This window comes from Camarhynchus parvulus, chromosome Z (assembly GCF_901933205.1).
Source record: "Camarhynchus parvulus chromosome Z, STF_HiC, whole genome shotgun sequence".
Lineage (NCBI taxonomy): Eukaryota > Metazoa > Chordata > Aves > Passeriformes > Thraupidae > Camarhynchus > Camarhynchus parvulus.
In genome coordinates, this window is record NC_044601.1 from 68,455,112 (window position 1) to 68,474,882 (window position 19,771).

Sequence of the window (19,771 nt, forward strand, 5' to 3'; positions counted from 1 at the left end):
TACCAGAACCTACTGTGCAGGAAAATTGCTAAAGTAAACACAAGCAGCCTCAGCATCAGTTGATAACCTGATAATTAGCTGCAAATTAAAAATTTTAAAAAAATTTAAAAAAAATCAAGCAAGCCTAAACACTTACTTTAACACTTATTTTTGAATCAGACTTTTCCTGCTTCTTACCATTAAGGCAATCCTAATGAAGAGCAGCATCAATTTAAACAAAGAACTTTCACAAATCCTAACCACTCACATTCTCACCCCCAAATCTGCTTTCACATCACTCATACTCCAACAGCAAAAAATACTTTAAGGTCACTCTCTAAACAATTGATACGCCTTATAGTAGTGAAGGTGGCATTACTACAATCCTTAAAAAAATATATCTCCATTCATAGACAGAAAAATAACAGCAAATTAGAAACTTAGGTTACCTGGGAAAAGGCAGGAAATCCAAGACCAGAATCCACATTCCCCCAGGCTTTATCCAGAATTCCGGTTAGTATCCAATGTAATCCTCAACAATTCAACATTTCTTCCTTCTGACTCGAGAGACAAGCTCCTTTGAACTATACAGCATTTTGCTACTTGCTAAGTATTTTTCACATTTGTATTTTTACACATTGACCTAGCTCAAATAACATGCCAATACTCTCTGCTTGGCACACCAACTCTAACAAATTATGTGGGTAAGTCACATGGCTTCCTGAATTGCACGAGCTTAAAACTGGCAGTCCTAAGTATCTTTGTTTAATACTCTAAGACTTCCTTTTTCAGGATGACATCATTGTAAGATGCTGTAACCTGAGCCATGCCTACACTAAAGCTTAACCTCAGCAACAGCAATTCAGTCCTCATCACCAGCCACAGCTGCGCCACAAAACAAGTTAACACTTATGTTTTAGTATTTGTAATTAAACCCCACTCAATTACACTTGAACACAATTGCTATCCTTAATTTCAGTTAAAAGTTCATCCCATTCCACTCTGTGCCGTGGGAAGGGACACCTCCCACTATTCCAGGTTGCTCCAAGCCCATCCAGCCTGGCCTTGGACACTTCCAGGGATCCAGGGGCAGCCACAGCTGCTTTGGGCACCCTGGGCCAGGGCCTCACCAACCTCACAGGGAACAATTCCTTCTCAATATCACATCAAACTCTGCCTTCTGGCAGTGGGGAGCCATTTCCTGTGTCCTATCATTCCAGGCCTCTGTCCCAAGTCCCTTTCTTATAATCCATTTAAGGTATCTGAAGAAGCTCTCAGGTAACCCTGAAGAGAGACTATTCGAGTAGGAAGTGGCAGTAGAGGAAAACAATGCTATTAGAGGAAAAAAAAGCATTACCTTGTGCTCATATCCATCCTGCGTCCTATTCCACACATGAAATATAGCAACATCATTAATCAAATACGAGAAAACTAACAAAATTTGCTTTTAGACTATAAAGCGGGAATTATATTGAAAGGGTTAATAAAAGAAGGAATAACAGTATTTAACATGATAAACATCACCAACATTGCCATATTAATTGCTAAACTCTAGTTTAGACATTAAGTTTCAGGGACCCTTGAAGTCAAAACCTCGTGAATTTTTATTTCCCACTGTACGTCCATGCAGCATCTAAAGGTGTTTTGCAGCCTAGAGTTTGAACATGTCATTTTACATAATTAGGGCAGCATCCTTTTGTCTATAACCACATCCTTTAGTCTTTTACAGAGAACAATATTTAAGTTCCACCATAATTATGGGACTGCAGAATAAGGGCAGTTTGATTCTCCTGCTACACCTTTCAAATGAACACATCCAAAGTACCCACAGCACCAGATATCTTAAGCAGGAGCACAAGATTATGAAGCTAATCTTGGCCAATATCCCCCAAAATCTCAGCTGTTTCTTGCCATACTTCCAGAAAAGATTTCTTTGGCTTTGTTCTAAAGAATGTTTTTATTGAAATTCCAACAAGAGAAAAACAGAGGGGGGTCTGCTTCATCCTCAATAATCCTGTCAGGAGAAAAGGGAGTCAGTTTACCAACAAATGATTTACAAGCATATTATTCCTGTAATCTCAGCAAGAAAAACAGTACTTCAGTGAACTTTGAAGCATTGTCTTAAATATCTCTACACATTTTTGAAAGCTTAAGATGTTCAATTATAGTTCCCATGCATTTTCATTTACATCCAACTGAACACATCCAGACTGAGAAACACTACATGGTTTGAGGACATTTTTTATATATTAAACTATGATTAAGAGTAAGTGTCCATCCCCAGCTTGAATAGTGAATTATCCTATCTCTGCTACAAACTATCAGAAAGTGCCAAGTTTTCTTTCTGGGAAAACAGGCTTCACCTCCGTCTGGACTACAATGTTATTTTAGGCTCTACTATGCCAACCCAAGTGCCTACCACTGTCCTCTTCACTAACTTGCTCATAGCTTAGCAGATGTTGGGAACTCTCCTAGAACAGTTCCCAAAGAAACTTTCCCTGCTCCCAAGTTTAAGTGCTGAAATCACCCATGTCCTATGGCTTTAACCTGAGAAGGAACAAAGGAGTACCTGTAGTGCTCCCCTCTAAGTAACCTATTTTGGGGAAAGATATTAAAGCCTGAAAACAATCTATTCTAGAAGCCGCATCAGCTTGACAACTCAGCTCTATTAGTGATCAAAAGCATTCCTAAAACTAGGTTACTGCACTTAGCTATGTGATCACTTTCCTGACAAATATCCCCAAGAAATTCAAGACAACATGCTAACTGGTAGAAGGTTTATTTTTTTCAATAAAAACTTTGCTCCTTACACCTAAATTTACTCAGTTACGTGAAGAAAAAGGCATCAAAAAAGCATTATTTTAAAAGATTTGTTTTCAAACAGCAGGTCCAAGCCAGCTTCCCCATCTTTGAACAGGGTATTTCTTTGCCTAGCGTACCTCTGCTGTTAACTCTTGCATAGACACTGCGATCTGCACCCATAAGTTCCATGCTCAGAGGCTCAGAGTAACCAATAAAGAGAGCCAACCTGCAGAAAACAATTTTAACATGGCCATAAGCCATGCCTAGGCCCCTTGTCTTATTCACAGCAGGGAATGAGGAAAGGGTTGTAGGGCAAGCAACCAAAGGAACAACATTTATATAATAGAGAAACATAGTTTCTTCAAAGGATTTTAATCAAGTCAAATGGCCTTTTTTCATGTGTTTGACCAATTTTCATCAGATTCTGCAGTTTCAAGTATTGAAGCATTGCAGAGTACATCAGGAATACAGCAAAATTAAGATATACTGGATTTATTTCTTGGATACTTTAAGCAAGCCTAAGAGAAGTTGCATCAATAGCATTATTCACTTCAGCATCAAGAGCAGTCTTTCAGGCTCAGAAGTCACATGGATATTTATTTCACAAAAAAAGCCCTAACCAAACAACAACCAAACCCAAAAACACTACAGTCTTCAGATGCAATCAATGCATACTACTGTGTTTTTACATTTTTTATGAAATAATATCAGAAAGGTATTCTGAATGCAATGCTTAAATAACAACACCCTATTTCCCCAGAACAATCAGGGTGTAACCAGTTCTATGGGAGCAGTAAAAAAAATTACCAGCCTTTAATATTGGATGAAGCGAAAGCCATACAAGTATGGTTTTAAAATATTTAAAATATTACTACTTCCTCCTAAAAAACTCAAAGCACCATCAACATTAATGAAGTTGATCAGTAATTCCAACCAATCACTTCATTTGTAACTGTGTGCTTCACATTCCCAACATTCCCTCACTATCTTCCACATTCCCAAAACCATGGAACCCATTGTAGGGTTTTCTCTTTGATTCTAAATGGTACAAAAATTCAGAACTCAGCTCATATTGGAAGCAGAAGACAAGTGCTTTAGAAATCTAACTCTGGACTGCAAATTCCATAGATCACCTACATTCTTGCTCTCACTCTCTAAGTCAAAACTGGGAAGCTGCAAAAAAACAAGCAAGAATAAGCTTCTAAAAACCATGACACAGAGAGAAGCTCTCCTCATGTTAAACAAGAGGGACAGAAAGCACATGTAAGACCAGATAATACTAAAACTCCAATGGCAAAGCAGGCTGAAAAGGAAGAGCTTGACAAGAGTATTAGCCCTTGCTCTGCTCTGGAAACAACTGCTGCGTTTCCCCTGGGACTCTGAGGCACCTGCATGGTACCAGCACCCCAGCAGACACTCTCTGAACTGCTGTTTCAGAAAGCTGGGTTTTTAAACCTTTCTTCAGCCAAAAGTCTGCCAGAGTACTCTCCATCAACTTTCAGCATTGCTCTACTTTTGTGATGCAATTTAATAAAAATCAGCAGTAAAATCTACCTCCTCTGAAAGAACCAAGGCTGCCAATTAAAAGTGAGATTCAAGCACTAGCTACAGTTCCACATACAGTATCAGAACCAACTATACATAATAACTGTAATATGACTACTGCTATTAATGTCAACAAAAATTTGTCCAAATTCAATGCTTCCCTTCCCTTAGGTTTTGGTTTGATTTTGTTTTTTGGTGTTGTTTTTTTTTTAATTTATTTCCAATTTTGAAAATAAAGGAACTACAACAGTCCAGGTCAATATTACCCCAAACCTGACCCAACCAAACTCTTTTTAGTAGTTGTACATTATATGGCACTTCACAAAAGCAACTGTTATGTGGTCCCATTTAAAAGAAGCAGAAATAAGGCATGATGCATATCTGTACTCTTTTTAAGACAGAAAAATGACTCAGCTGATCACACCAAAATACTGGGATGCCGAAACTAGTTGTGTTTTCATACTTTGGACTCCAATTCTCTGTGCTGTTACCACTGAAACAACTTTTTAAATAACTAAGATAAGACTATATGCCAGACTATATGTCAAAGATATGACAATATGCCAGCTGATTACTCACGACATGGCATGGTTTGGTTTGTTAAATGCTTGGATTTCAGCCTCCACTAGTTACAAAGCATTTATGGACTGGGTTTTGAGGAACCAGGTCCAGTGGAAGATGCCTCTGCACATGGCCACAGCAGGGGAGCTGGAGCTAGGTGATCTTTAAGGTTCCCTTCAACCCAAACTAATCTAGGATTCTGAGATTCAAAAGAATAATCCAGGCTAGGAAGAAGGAAACTGCTCCATTAGAAGAAGGATGCTTGCTCACAATGTTTCTCCACCGACTGCATCTTCTGCCCATGTCGAAACTGCATGAGAGAGCATGAAGACAAGTTCTTAAATGCCACCAAATTCATTTTGTATTTTAGAAAAGTGAACTCACGTGCCAACATTTAGTTTCAGAACACACAAGGATTATGTGATTAGAATCCCACTGGCTTGCTGGGAGGATTCAGCAAGATAACTACAAATTACTTAGAGGGCTAGTGTCAAAAGGACTTCTGTACTTATTTAGCCTCTGCTCTAGATTACTGACCCACTTATGAAGAGCTAAGCAGTCCTGCTGTGCAATGCCAACACCCACTCCATCTGTCTGCTTCTGCTTTCTCAGAACCTCCATTAGTCTCGTAAGAAGTTGTGTTAATTACCACATGAGCAGCTTTTGTGTAGTACACACAGGATCAGCCTCCCTTAGTGTGCAGTCACCTTGACAAACAGCACAGGAGCAGAATAAACCTGATTCAGCACAATTATCAATGACACACAGTAAGAAATGCAGATTTCTGAGTAGGTGATTTAATACAACTTTTGTTCAAGCTGCTTCTCAGTTTCGTGAAAAGTCCGTGGGAGTTTGGACGCCTGAGGTTTCAATGATGAAAAAGTATACTAGAGTTAAACACTGTATCAAACCTCTGGAAATCTCCCAGGGGACCAGAAACTTCTGAAACTTCAACTGAAACTTTTCTTTAAGGAATAATGCAACTGTGACAAACAGAAGCATCCCACAACAGTTGTTGATATCTGCACCAAATTAAAAACAGTAGTAAGTAAAACTAAAGCTAGCTAACAAACCAACATACACAAAAACCCTCCCTGAGCAGAACAACATTTGGAAAGCTAGCCCAGCTGTCACATCAGAACTGCATCTCAGCAGCTTGGCACCACAAACTTCCTGCTGACTAGTAAGGAAAAAAGTTTCAAATTCAGCATTTTATTATTTATCCCTGCTGATCTGCAGATCTTTAAGACATTCATTAAAGTGGGTCTCAAGCAGTGGTTTCATTAACTTACTAAATCCAAGAACAGAATCTCCAAGAAGTCATTACAGTACTGAGTTGACATTCATTATTTCTTGGGAATCCAAACTACTACTGTCAAAGTGAAGTAATATCAACAATACAAAACCCAGCTATGAAATTAAAAAATTCTGCATGGCACTGCTGGTAGCCCTGATATCACCCTGCCCCTTAGGGCCAAAACAATTTTTTAATTTAAAATTAAGCCCTGTATAATAGCCAACACCAACAGAAAAACTCTTCCTGACTAACTCCTAAGGCACTCAAGAGGAGTAAAATCCAGGTCCAGTTCTTTTTACAGCTGAGTGGAAGACAGAGAACAGCAAGAACTGCTAGTCACAGAATATTTGTATTCCATTTTAAAAATTATTTATTACGTCTACTTTAGCACAAAAGGTCACGCAAGCACACTCTACTATGAGTAGACTAGAGTCTACTCAAAAATAATGATGTATTAGAATAGTGTTTGTATCTTCTAACAAAATTCATTGTAGACATCTCTTTTTCTGAAATAGCAATGTCTACTGCTCCAGTATCCCTGAAGGAGGGCTCTATAAAAGCCAAGAGTTCTAGAATCTAGGTAACAAATTTTTATATTAAGTGTGTTTAACTTGTGTCATATGAAACAACTTCCAATTAAGCACCTCATCTCAGCCTCAGTAAAGACTCGCTAAATACATGGAGTCATCTCAAGAAACATAAAACCTTACAGGCTCCAATCTTAGTCTGCTGATAATACACTAAGACAAGAAAGCACTAATATTTTTTAATCTATCGTTTCCATCTGGCAAAAGGAAGAAAGCAGAAGGCAAAACCAGAAATTTTTGGGTATATTCTAGGGAAGAAAATACAAGTGGAGGGCAGCATTAGAAACAAAATGTGAAGAGGAAAGAGAAAAATAAGAATTAAAATAGTCGTTTATTCAGGGTATAGTCATGACTTTCCCAGACAGCTGCGTCAAATTGAAAACAGAATGCTGAAACCATTATCAGATAACAGCTACAACACATTTGATATATGGAATCATTAGTGACACCAGTCAAATCTAGCTTGCACTATGATTAATACAAAGTTTGAAAGTAGCTAGGATGAATGCACTAATACAGAAATGAAGTTCATAAACCAGATGTAGCTCCTCTCCCCTATAAATAACTTCAGCATCAAGGGACTTAAGTGCCCAGAAAAGTGAAATGCGCTAACTTTTCCAGGGAAAAACACACCTGTGAAGTGATTTGATACTTCTGTCACACACAATGAGCCTGCCCAGGCTCCCCAGTGGGATTTCAGTGCAACATGAATCAAGAGGAGACTGCATTATACCTACAAACATAACCCTTGCTCTCGCACAGCAGTTGCTATGAATTAAGCTGGGAAAGTCAAAGGGGTAGAATGCAAGTTGTTCGTCTAAATCTTTATACATTTCAGAAGATCAATTCTAGAAATACCCCAAGTTATTAAGCAAAAAGTGTTTTCATTAAACAATAACAATAATTACAGTAAATAAACTGGTCTTCAGACAACCTGCCTCCAAAGATAAAATTTCCCTTCAAAAGGGAGAATGGAGGAAGCTTGTACCATTTAAACTAGCAGATAAAATTGAAAATAATTAGATTACTGAAGTGTTGACCAAGGAAAAACTAGTCTTTTAGTATTTCTTCAAGTAAAAGTATTGGCTCAAGCATGCTCCCCTCCCCAAGTATAGACAGGGTTATTAAATAAAAGCATAAGGCAGTGCTACAAACTAAGACCAGTGTTAAATATCATGAGAATACACAAAAACAGGATCCTACATATCAATGAAAACTGAAATGTAACGAAATTGTGACTTCACAAAGCATGTGATTTCCATTATAAGCAAACACCGTATTAATCCAATACAGGTTTTAAATAACTTTAAAGAATCAAAAGCATGCAACTACTTTTTAGTCATTTGTTCACAGAAGGTCTGAGCATCCATTTAGTCATTTCCTAAGTGGCTGTAACAATTTCAAATACAATAGCACTTACCTTGGTATTGTCACACATTTTGTATTGCAATTCTGAGTCGTAATTGCCTTCTCAAGCTCATCCAGCTGTCCTGTTTTCTTTAGCTTCTTGACCAAGCTTTTCACTGCTTTCTCACACCACTTCTCCTCCTGACCATTCTGCTCACCACCACCGGCCCCTGCAGTGCCACCAGCGGATTTTTTCCACCCCAGAAGTCTCTTCACAACTGGTGGAGTGAATGGCAATATGGACATAGCTTCCACCAGACAGGACACTCAGCAAGCAATGAATTGGAGATTCCTGCCTGATCCCTGAAAACACAAACCAAAACAAGAGACACGTTAGCACTGAGGTTTCACATGAAACAAATACCTGTCTGCCTTAGGACCTCTCACTGCCAAATGCCACAGGACACTACATCAAAAAAAAAAACAAACCAAAGATAAATAGCTCAGAAGTAGTCTGTATCACAGTTAGGTACTTCATCAATAAAGATCAAGCTTGCTGCAGACTCTTCAACAGCTAACACAGACCAAAATTACTACTAGAATAGAAAATTAATTTTTTCTCAAGTCTTTCCTTACTAAAGCAAACGTCACCAAATACAGAAGGTAACTTGAGTCTAGCTTTGCACCTAGGCTAGCTGGTTTAAGTAGTTTATTAATATTTTCCCCAAGTGACTGACAAATTGCATACATATATATGCACATTCTGCCCATCTCCAAATTAATTTAGCAGATAAAATTGTGTTTGGAAGGTGATTTAGTCATTATGGCTTGACAGAAACCTTCCAACAGCCAGCCATTTCACAAACCTTTTCTCATTTTGTCATGTTTTAAATAACTACCAATTTTTTTTACATGGGGGGACACCAATTTCAAATTTCCCCTAAGTCTAGTAATAAGCCTAGTTCCCTCTAAAATTCAGTGGTCTACAGATAATAAATCCTCTCAAATGGCAGTGCTTAAAATCATGCCTTTCAAAATTCACTAACAGAACAGTTAAAATCTTAGTTTGTAGACATTGGGGTAGTAGAACTGTCTGTTTTCAATTTTAAAAGCCTTTCATTCAGTATAACTACCTGATCAGGATATTAATATAAAATGAAATATTAAAAAGGATGCTGAAACTGGAGCTATGTTTAGCATTCACTGCAATATGCACTTCAAATCATTTAAAAGAGAAATGATAGCCACTTAGGAAAAAGCATCTTGCTTTTGCAGCTTCCATTAGGCTGGATTTAGGCATTAAAATAAAATACCTGAAATCAACAGGCAGACAGCTGTTAGAAATTGCTCAAGGACATTAATGGTCCTATGGATGGAAGCATAGCTTTGAAGTCAAAAACGATCCTATTTCCAGGCAACAAATGGGTATTTGAACTCCAGAAAGTTCCCATATTCCCAAGCTGAGTAAATTTGTTCAGCCAGCTGAAAATACCTTGTTTTAGCTAAAAGCTAACACTACCTTCAGGCTATTTGATTTGAGCTTTGAAGGCAGCTTACATGCCTCTCCAACCTGTACAGGCACACTTCCCACATCTATCCAAAATATGCCAACTTCATCTTACTGAAGTCTCCCACCTGCACAACAGCATGATCTGAGGTACTTCAGGATACAGCATTCATGGCTAATTTATGCCTTGTCACATTTTTGCAGTTTCAGTGAGGGCCAAGTCAACAAACACTAGATTATATTCTACAGGTAATTTAAGTCATAACTTTGCAACTTCCACAAAACAGAACATTCAGTAGGCATGACATTTCAGTTTCAAATAAATTACACCTCCATAAACCAGCTTCTCAGAGCACCCAAAAATATGACAGAAGCAAGCAAAGCAGTTTTCTGGGGTCAGGGAGACAGAGGTTCTAATTAACAGGGACCAAGATGAACACTGATAATTTTATGCAAGCATTGAAAATACTCCATCCTGTATCACAGAATCACTGAGTGGTTTTGGAAGGGACTGTTAAAAATCATCTCGTTGCACCTTCTGCCATGGGCACGGACAACTTCCCCTATCCCAGGCTGCTCAGAGCTCTATCCAACCTGACCTGCAACACTTGTAGGGATGGGGCAGCCACAACTTCTCTGGGCAACCTGTGCCAGAACCTAACCACCTCCAGAGGCAAGAATTTCTTCCTTATACCAAATCCAGACCAACCCTCTCTGAGTTTTAAACAGTTGCACATTTTTTGTCTGTAGAGACCCTAGTAAAAAGACAAAACATTCATTTTCACACAAGACTATAAAGAAATTTTCTTCTTCCAGCAACATTAAATTATTACTGAATTGTCCCCAATAACTCCAACTGATGATTTTGCTGAGCACTGGATTGGAGGCCTGGCTACAGTGAACAAGAAAAATAAAACTCAATAGACAACATTTTTTAATGAAACACTGACTCAGACACTCAAGGTATAGTATGAAAAGGAGTCAAGCCAACACATCAGCTTTTTGCCACAGGAAGACCAGTTCTCCTTCCTTTTTGTGGCACCACCACATCAGCACCAGTGGTAATGCTCTTCCACAAAAATTCACCTAGGTAAGAATAAAAACCCATCCATTTTCTAGGTTTTTTGCTAAGATAGTTCTCTTTCAAGCTAAAAAGTTGCTCGCACATGGTACTGATGTACTACAAGTGATGTCAGATGAATTACAGGAGTGTGGAAAGAGAACTCCAGCCCCAGACTTCCACTGCAGCACTAGTGTTGACTGCATAGCTGGAAATGTGCTTTAATTTAAATCATTTATTTTGGTGACAAAGCCAAATTAAGCAGCCTGCTATGTTCTGAACCATTTGAGGGCCTGGCAGTGAGAAACATTAGACCCCTAATGAGTACACCAAGCAGCTCCAAAGATTAAACAGGCGGGCTTGCAGGGCCTCCACTGGTTGAAGAATCACACTCGGTTCTAAAGCAGGGAGCAGCAGTCACTGGGAGCTTTGTAAAAATACTTCAGCCTTTGAGCAAGGCCAGCACTGGATGCTTCAGAGGCACACACAAGAAATTCAGAAAGACTGAACTGAAGGAGACAACCTCTTTGGCTTTTAAGACTTCGTTTCAAAGAGCAGCAATTGATGTATAATATCTAAATATTAAATTCAGTGCTGACAGATGTAGGCAACCAGGTATCACTATCATTGCTGATCCACACACCAATTCTTATCCTTATCTGAATATTTTCTGTTCTTTAGCTTCAAATTTGACACCTTTCAGTGCCACAGAATACTCCTTCGACTGTCAGCCTTATAAAACACTGACTTCAGAAAGGTCTCATTTACCACCAAGGCGGTAAATAGCCTCTTTTGGAGCCTAGTCTTCCAGGCCCTCCAAACATTCTCAATGCTTTTATCCAAATTTTCAGCTTTTAATACTCCCTGTGATGAGGTGCTCAATTTTGCAGCATTCTCTCCCCTAATAATGAAATAAATTTTTCTGTGTTCTCTGATGGTTTGGTGTTTCTTTAATAAAGATTTGCCTTCCTCCTTCAAATGCACATTGAGTAACTTAAATCCTGGAGCATGAAAGAATTTAGAAATTCCATACATTTCATTTGAACTCTCACATTATTTTGACATACTCAGAGGAAAATAAATTTTTAAAAAAATCTCTTTTTACATTTCCAAATGACTGTAAGCTCAGACCCAACTAATCAGAAACTTCCAGATACTACACTTAATTTTATCCAGTTGCCTTACAGATGTGGGCTCATCCATTTTCTGCAGATGTCAGAAAGCACAAATTGATATGCTACCTCCATGAAAATAAATGGTAAAAAAAACCCAAAACACCAAGAGACACATTTAAAGAGCCATTTCTAACAATGATTTTTTGCAGCTTAGCAGCTATTTAACAAAAACACAACATACCTCACAGCTGCAGACTAGGAGTCTGGGAGGCTTATACTAACTTCTTCTTTCTAGCTATTGTTTTGCCATGTCAGTGATTTGCCAGGAGTTATCAATAAGAATTTCAGTAAGTTATTCCAGTAGTGACCCTGTATCTTTCAAAGGGTGAGCAGAGAGAATGTGACACAAGTAGGACAGGGACTTCATTCAGCTTAATACTTCAGCCTATTGTGATAAGTACTCACATGAGAGTATTTCAACCAGCTTAATTTATGAAAAAAAGGCACTCCAAGCCTAGAGAAGATAGTGCAAACTGCAAGGTACAAGTGGACTGAAATATGAGCAATTTGGATAAACAGAGATTTTGCAATGAAAAAGCAGCCATGGTGCATCCAGCCCAGTGCTCCAACAGCTCCTAAGGTGGCAAAAGCACATGCTACTCAAGGAAAGCATGCGAACCTGACTGCATTCTGCAATCCACTCTCCTCATAATCCTTCAGCAATTTAAACTGTTACAAAATTAAAGGCTACATTGCTACTTACTCCCGTCAGAAGCAATTCATGGACTTGCTGTCCACAAATCCATCTAACCACCTTTTTAACATGCCTTCACAACCTCTTGTGGCAGACTGCACTTGTATTTAAGTGCCCACTGTTAAAAGAACTACTTCTTGTAATTTAATTTATTCCCTTCCTAGTTTCAGAAAGTCACTCTTGTTCTACCAGTGAAAACTTTGCTGAAGAATGAAGAACTACTTGCATTCATCTGGCCTGCAAGCTTCACAACTCTGTACACCTGAATCACATCCCTCCCTCAAATAAGAGGGCTCTCAGCCTCTCCTCACAAAGAAATTATCTGAACACAGCTCACACAGTTTGGGATGTTCCCCTGGACAGAGGCCAAGCCTGAAAGCTTTACTTCTTCCATTAAATTAATTTCAAGTACCTGAAGACACTGTATAAGGACTAATCCAAGGACCACAGAAAAAAAATTGTATCAGCCTAACGTTATCTTTGCACTTATCCCTTTTGTCATATTATCCTAAAGCTCTCAACAGTATAATTTAAATATAAAGTACAAAGACAGAAATTTACACCTTATGAGGAACTGGAGCTAGAAGGCAGGGTGCATGTGCCTGCTGCAGAGCATCTGTCAGGAGCTCAAGCAAACATAAGGATCCCTAAACCGGCATTGATCATTCTAACTGTACCCACCCAGATGGTATCAGAAACACTTTGTTTACACCAATGGGTTTAGGAGTCACTGTTAAAGCTCATTTTTGACCAGCAAATCCCATTTCTATTCATCAATTATAACTTTTACCTTCAAATGGATACAGTAATGGAAGAAGATTTGATATCTTGAAGAACAATAATTGCATACACTGCCACTGCTGACGCTTGCCTCTTGCTAGAAACATTTCTCTAGATTTTTGCCTGGTACACATTCTTCATCCACTAAAAAAAAAAACCACATGTTCTTCCCCCAAATGCATACAGAAAACAATCTTTACCAATGCTGCAAAAAGCATTTCCACATTGCTAAAATGGCCTCAGATTAACTACATGCTGAATATGTAACATCCCCTCTTACTTGAAGCGTTTTTTTGTGATTCCCTTATAGTTTAGAGCCAACCTCCTCAAAAAACTGAGTACTCACAGCCTTTGCTTTTAAAAGGAGCTCAGATGCGCTTCACCATCACTGACTCTTTGCACCATGACCCCTTTGCTCTCTTCTGCTGAGGCCCAATGGTGTGGCCCAAATTTGATCTTTTCTTCCTTCCTGTGCACTATTTCAATATCCACTACAAGACAACAAGATTCAGGGACTCTCTGGGTAACTGTAGGGAGATTTTCAGGATCCCTTCCCAAGCTCAACTGTAGTTTAACTAGTAGTACCAAGTCAGCAGTGTGCTCCACAGCAGAAAACTTCCATTTCAGCCCTTTCCATCCCAGTCCATCTCTGGGCTGCGCCTTCAAACTGCAGCTATGGATACTCAAGGGAGTACTCATTGTTACCCAGAAAGGTACAGAAGTTTCTTTAGATTGCTGGAACACAGAGAGCCATGTGCTGTTACTCCCAACAGATTAAGACTGGAAGAGCTACAAATTGCCTAACTTTGGTGGTATTTGTTTCATCTCTGCCCCCGCAGCATATCTCTGCTCCCTGATGCACACGTTTCTATAGTTGGTCAAACAGTGTCATAGTTGGCAACTTCTAAAGTCAAAGTTTGAGTCATGTCTACTATTATTCCATTCTACTGTGGTTCTCTGGAACAAGTATTAAATATTAAGCCCATGATCCCAGCAATAACTAAGCACAAAAGATGAAGAAAACCTTAAGGGCAGCATACTAGCAGACTAAAATCTTCAAGGGAAATTTTCCTTTCCTGAGTGTCTGGAACATACTCTAAACACACTGGTGCTACCAAAAATATCAAGTGATTTCTGGCTAATTTATTCTAAAGCCTTATGCAACATATTTCATATCAGTCTGCTTATTCATCTTATACTTGAAATAAAGAAATCTGATCTCTCCTGGTTTTACTAGAAGTATTCTGGCTTAGAATAATTTCATCTGCAAGAGCTCTTCTGAAATAAAGAGGACAGAAGTTAAGCTCCTGAGGAAAGAAGATCGAGGAAAATAATTTGTGGTATTTGAGAGAAAGTCTACAAGCTCATTTCCTCCCTATTTTAGTCCCATTTTTGGGATTTTTTTAAAGGCAATGTTTTTTTCATTAATCCTGGAATCTGGAAAAGATTTTTTATCAATTTCACCAAGTGCACAACGTGCACCTGAATTCAGTATGAACTTCAAACTAAAATCAAAGTCAATCTTTTACATTTGAGATAGAAGACGCTCTAGCTTAAATCACTCAGTGGAAAGGACAAGGGACATCTATTGCACCCACCACTCTCCCAAAAACTGCCTTTCAAGATTCCAGAAGGGCTAACTCTTTCATTTCCTACAAACAGATATCTGGTTTTGTGATACCTTTCTGAAGAACCACCACCAGAAAAAGTGATATGGTGCTCATTCTTACTGCTCATTCATTCATACTCAGGTCAGAGCAGGGCAGTACTCCCTTACTGGGGTTTGGGTGTTAGGGTTTGTTTTGGTTTTTATCTTTGGAAGGGGAGTTCAGCCCCACTGAGCAATGCCCTCAGACTCCAGTTTAGGTTTCCAACCAATCAGCCCAGTAGGGGAGGTGGCTCTGGAGAGCTCCCATCCCAAGGAGCTCTGGCCAGCAAGACCAAGGCCCTGGTTCTGTTTTGACACAGGCTAATGAAGTTCAAGGCATGATGTTTGTGACCTTGGAGGGAAGGAGGAGCAAAGGGATTTCCTCCTCTGGGCCAGCTTTAGAGTGAGAAATTGAAACATGCCTATACAGAAACTCAATTTACACATATTTTTAAGTTTACCATGCTCTAGTATTGCCATGCATCTTGAAATTCTACATAACTATACTCATTGAAAACATAGTTACTCACCTATCATGTCTGTATATCTCACTCACTCCACGAGGTCTTTTTATGAATCAAATGAGAAAACTCAAATTTCTCATATATAGAACTAAATAAGCACAATCATGATCTTAAAAAAGCTTGGGAAGCTGGATTTTTCTCCAATTACTACAGACTACCTCAAATTGTAGCCAAGGCAGTAATGAAAAGGTGTGTTGCTATTAAAAAATTAGCACTCCATCTAACACATGCACTCATGGCATACTAAAATTGACTGCAACAGGAGACGTGAGAAGGAAGAGTTGCTAATTTTATTGACCTTTGATTAAACTACTGGAGGGCCCAATGTATTTTAGCAACTCTCCTAAAATTGCAGAAGAGGAAAACTACCACAACTGTAGTTGGCCAATCCACCTGTCTCTAAAGATGCAAAACTCTTCCACTTATTCAGTATTATGAACAACATCAGAGTACTGCTTCTTAAAACTCAAAGGACATTAACAGCCCCAGAAAAGCAGTGACTAAGCACTCCGAAACACAGCAGTTTAAGCCCTTCTCACCTCATTAATTTTAACTAAAATTTTCCATGTGCAACAGGCAAGTGTCAGCTTCATTATTTTAGAAAATAATAATTCCTGGGCTAAATTTGACAGGAATATTCACTGAGCTGCTATCAGTTACCTAGGTACCTGTTTCAGTTTATAGCTTAGCAGCTCCTCCACTTTGTTAAAGCCCAAACAATTGCATTTAACAATTAGTTAATGCGAGTTCACTTTCAATAGAGACCCAGTGTTCCTCAGACAAGCCAGCCCCCCACCCCCTGGGTAAGCAGGGTTCCATTATGTTATATATCTATCTGATGTTAATCTCCTATTGCTCCAGGGTTTTAAACCAAGCTTGAGCCCCAGACTAAACTGATGGGAGACTCAGGAGCTCCCCTCTTGTGGTCTCTGCTTGGTCTTCCTTCACACTGTGGCTGTCAAACACACAATCAGAGTAAAAAGTCATCTGGAATGAAGGCTGCAATGTTCGCAATGGAGTTGCTGTTACTGGAAGTGGAGGGGAATGTTTAGGAAGGTTTTCTGCAGTAGCCAATTTCTTCTAGCCCAGAGAGTATTGAGCACAGGGCTGCCTGTACTCTCCATTCTATTACAAAAACCTAATCCCATCGCATGACCTGCAGCAATTCAGTTTAACAAATCAACAATTACAAATATTTTGGCAAAGTAAGCTTAGGTATTGTTTGCCTCTCGGCACAGTTCACAACCAGTTTATGGCTTTATGATAAAAGTCATTAAATCCAATCTGAAAAGCAGAATTTACAGCTCACTTAGCAAGTCAGCCCCATAAATGGATGCTTTCAATTACAGGGCATTTACATGCACAACCATTAAGGCAGCACTGAATACATTTGAAAACTCTGGAATACTTTTTATAATAATTAAAACTTTGCGTACTGTTCTTTATACAAACAAAACTTAGGAATTCGCTTCAGTCTCAAGCAGAGCTCAGATTCATTGTTACCCAGAACATACTACAAAGCCTGTTCTCCCAGTACTTTTGTGGGAAAGGGATTAGAGAGATGGAAACAAGGTTTGTTTTTTAAAGTTGCCCTCAGTAGCAGGGAGGGTTTTTTGAGCTCCAATAAACTCAATTATATCAACTGGTGCTCAAGACTTCTGAAAGATCAAGTGGAACAGGAAGATGGAGGAGGACCCAGGGAGAGCCTTTCATTTGGAGATTCACTGTGCAGTTCCAGGGTATTTGATTTTGTTGGTCAATCTAGCTGCTGGGTGGAAGGAAACAAGAGAACAATTCAGAGACTAAATCTTTAACCTCATTTTTTCAATTGCTTCAATTGTCCTGTTTCTTTTACTGTTAAACAAAACCTCAGGAAAGCTGATGATTTCTTCTCCAAAGTTCTATCGTGCACATCCAGCCTCTTCAATAAAATACTGGATCTTCAAACACACTCCTTTTGTTGACTATCTGACCCACACAACTGCAGAACAACAATCAACTGCCAGGTTACTCTTTTCAACACCCCAAGATGCTGTTCAACATATGCTTAGACTCATCTTCAAGTGGAAACCACCTTAAACAAGACCCTCCCCTTCCACTTCTTACAGGCATTTGTAACTAATGTTATCTTTCATCACGATAGTGCTAAGCAAAGGGGGGAAGGGACTTCACAGACACCTCCTTTACTCACACTCTCATCCCCCCTGAATTCACTGGAGCTTGTAAACGTTAGAAGTTTGAAAGCTGTGCCTCAGAAGGAGCACACAAACAACCCACTCACCCACCAACACCTCGACAAAGCATGAGAAAATCTAAACAAGCAACCTCGCTCTGCTGGCCTCTCACCTCAACCAGAGGGTGTTTCTTTTCCAGCCTGGAGAACAGAGCAGCAACTAATCAGTCCCTCACTGCAGAGGCCAGCCCCCACAGAAGTAATGTCATGAATCAGTTTGAAAGTACAGCTCTCCAGGCTAAGACAGAGCACTTGAGAAAAGACAAACCTGCTGTTACCTGCGGCCTCCTAACAAGCTGTTATTACAAACCTCTCACTCCCAATGGAATCTAACCCCTTTACACCCCTGGACTGTGACAGCATGAGCTCCACAGACAATACACACACACGCTGCAGGTTTTTGGAGACACTTGTTTTGGTAAGCCCAGTAAACAAACTTTTTCCTAATGCTATCCCACTCACAAGCATTTGAAAAGAGCACAACACACGTGTTGGGTTTTTCTGTCAGAAACTGTGACGGACGACCAAAGAGACACAAGACCAGCCTGCAGCCTGAATCCCAGCTGTTCAACAGCTCTCCACAATCATCACAAGAGCTCTTCACTCATTCACACGCTTTTTCCCGTTCTTTTATTTCCCCAGAGTGAACACTAAAAGACCACGCTGCATTGCACTTCTCTTCCCCTCCACTCTCCACAAAATGAAAAAAAACCAAAAACCCTACAAACAAGAACTCCACAACTCTGCAGCAACAACACCAACCACTTGCCCTTATCATGACAGAGCTTCCCCCGTGCACTTATCGAGACAGATAAGACATTACCAGGTTGTGTTTGTTTACAAACAACACCCAGGGATGGAGCTGCCACAGCTCCTCTGGGCAGCCCGTGTCAGCACCTCACTACCCTCGCAGGGAGGAATTTCTCCCCAGTATCCCACCTACCCCTGCCCTCTGACAACACACAGGTTGCTGCAGCCCTAAAGGCGTGAATTAAACCAATAACCTCGAGTCCTGTCTCACGTCCGCTGTGTGTATTTTACACCCGCGGCTCTGCAGACAAGGAGAGGGGACAGACAAAAGGGTGAGGCGAGGCCTCGCAATCCCAAACACAAACTCCTGGCTCCAAACACAGCTCCTCACCCCACATGGCTTCTAACTTTCTCCTCCAAAACTCCAGGGAGCTTCCCACACCTAACCCTGACTGCACGTCCAGGAGGCACATAGAGGTGTCCTGTGCAGCGCTAAGAGCTGGACGCGATGATCCTCGCGGGTCCCTTCCACCTCGGGATATTCTGCGGACCCCTGCAAGGAAAACACACCGGGCACGGAGGGAGGGAGCGAGGGAGAGAGGGAGCGGCACAACTTCTTTATTCCTCCCTCCCCTCACCCACCCACACACACACACACACACACACACACACACACACACACACAGGGGCGGCACAACGCGGCCCTCCCACCACGGCCCGGGGATAACGCCGGCGGGAGCGGGATAACCTAGCCCGGGTCCCACCACAACAAAAAGGGCGAGGGCGTAGGGAGGCGCCCCCGGCCCCGCCGGGACCAGGCCCGGACGGTTCCTCACGGCCCGGGCAGCGCCAGCGGAGCGACCCTGCCCACGGGGCAAGACCCCGGGCCTGGCACCCACCAGCACCTACCGGGAGCCACCAGGATCCGCCGAGAGCCACCGCTCCTTCCCCTCCTTCTTCCTCTTCTCCCCGTCCTTATCCTCCTCCGTCTCCCCGAGTGCTGTGCGGCCGCCGCCTCTTCCCTCAGCGTTACCTCCTCTGAGGGCCCGCCCCCCCGAGCCGCCCCGCCCCCGCCGCTGGGCGGGGAGGCCGCCCATTGGCCTCATTTATCTTTTCTTTAAAGAGCCGCACTGCGATTGGTCTAAGTGTCTAATTGGCAGACAGAATCGCCAATGGAATACCCACAGCGTTAAAAAAAAAGACAAGGGAATGGGAGTGGAAGAAACAGGCGTGAGGTGAAGGGAGGCGGGTCGAGGTCGCAGTGCTCATTGGTTGGTTCGGC

The 19,771-nt window shown here is 40.8% G+C and overlaps 1 protein-coding gene across 4 annotated transcripts in view; it reads right to left on the reverse strand.

Annotated features, from left to right (window-relative positions):
* The window catches only part of SMAD2 (SMAD family member 2), a 50,155-nt gene extending 30,618 nt beyond the window's left edge, over positions 1-19,537 (reverse strand). For all 4 annotated transcript variants that reach the window (XM_030968297.1, XM_030968295.1, XM_030968294.1 and 1 more), the window contains exons 1-2: positions 19,399-19,537; positions 8,192-8,481 (exon numbers count right to left, since the gene is read on the reverse strand). In XM_030968297.1, coding sequence (XP_030824157.1) covers positions 8,192-8,424 — 233 coding nt within the window. In that variant the 5' untranslated portion in view covers positions 8,425-8,481; positions 19,399-19,537. The remainder of the gene's footprint in view (positions 1-8,191; positions 8,482-19,398) is intronic.
* Positions 19,538-19,771: the final 234 nt, after the last annotated feature.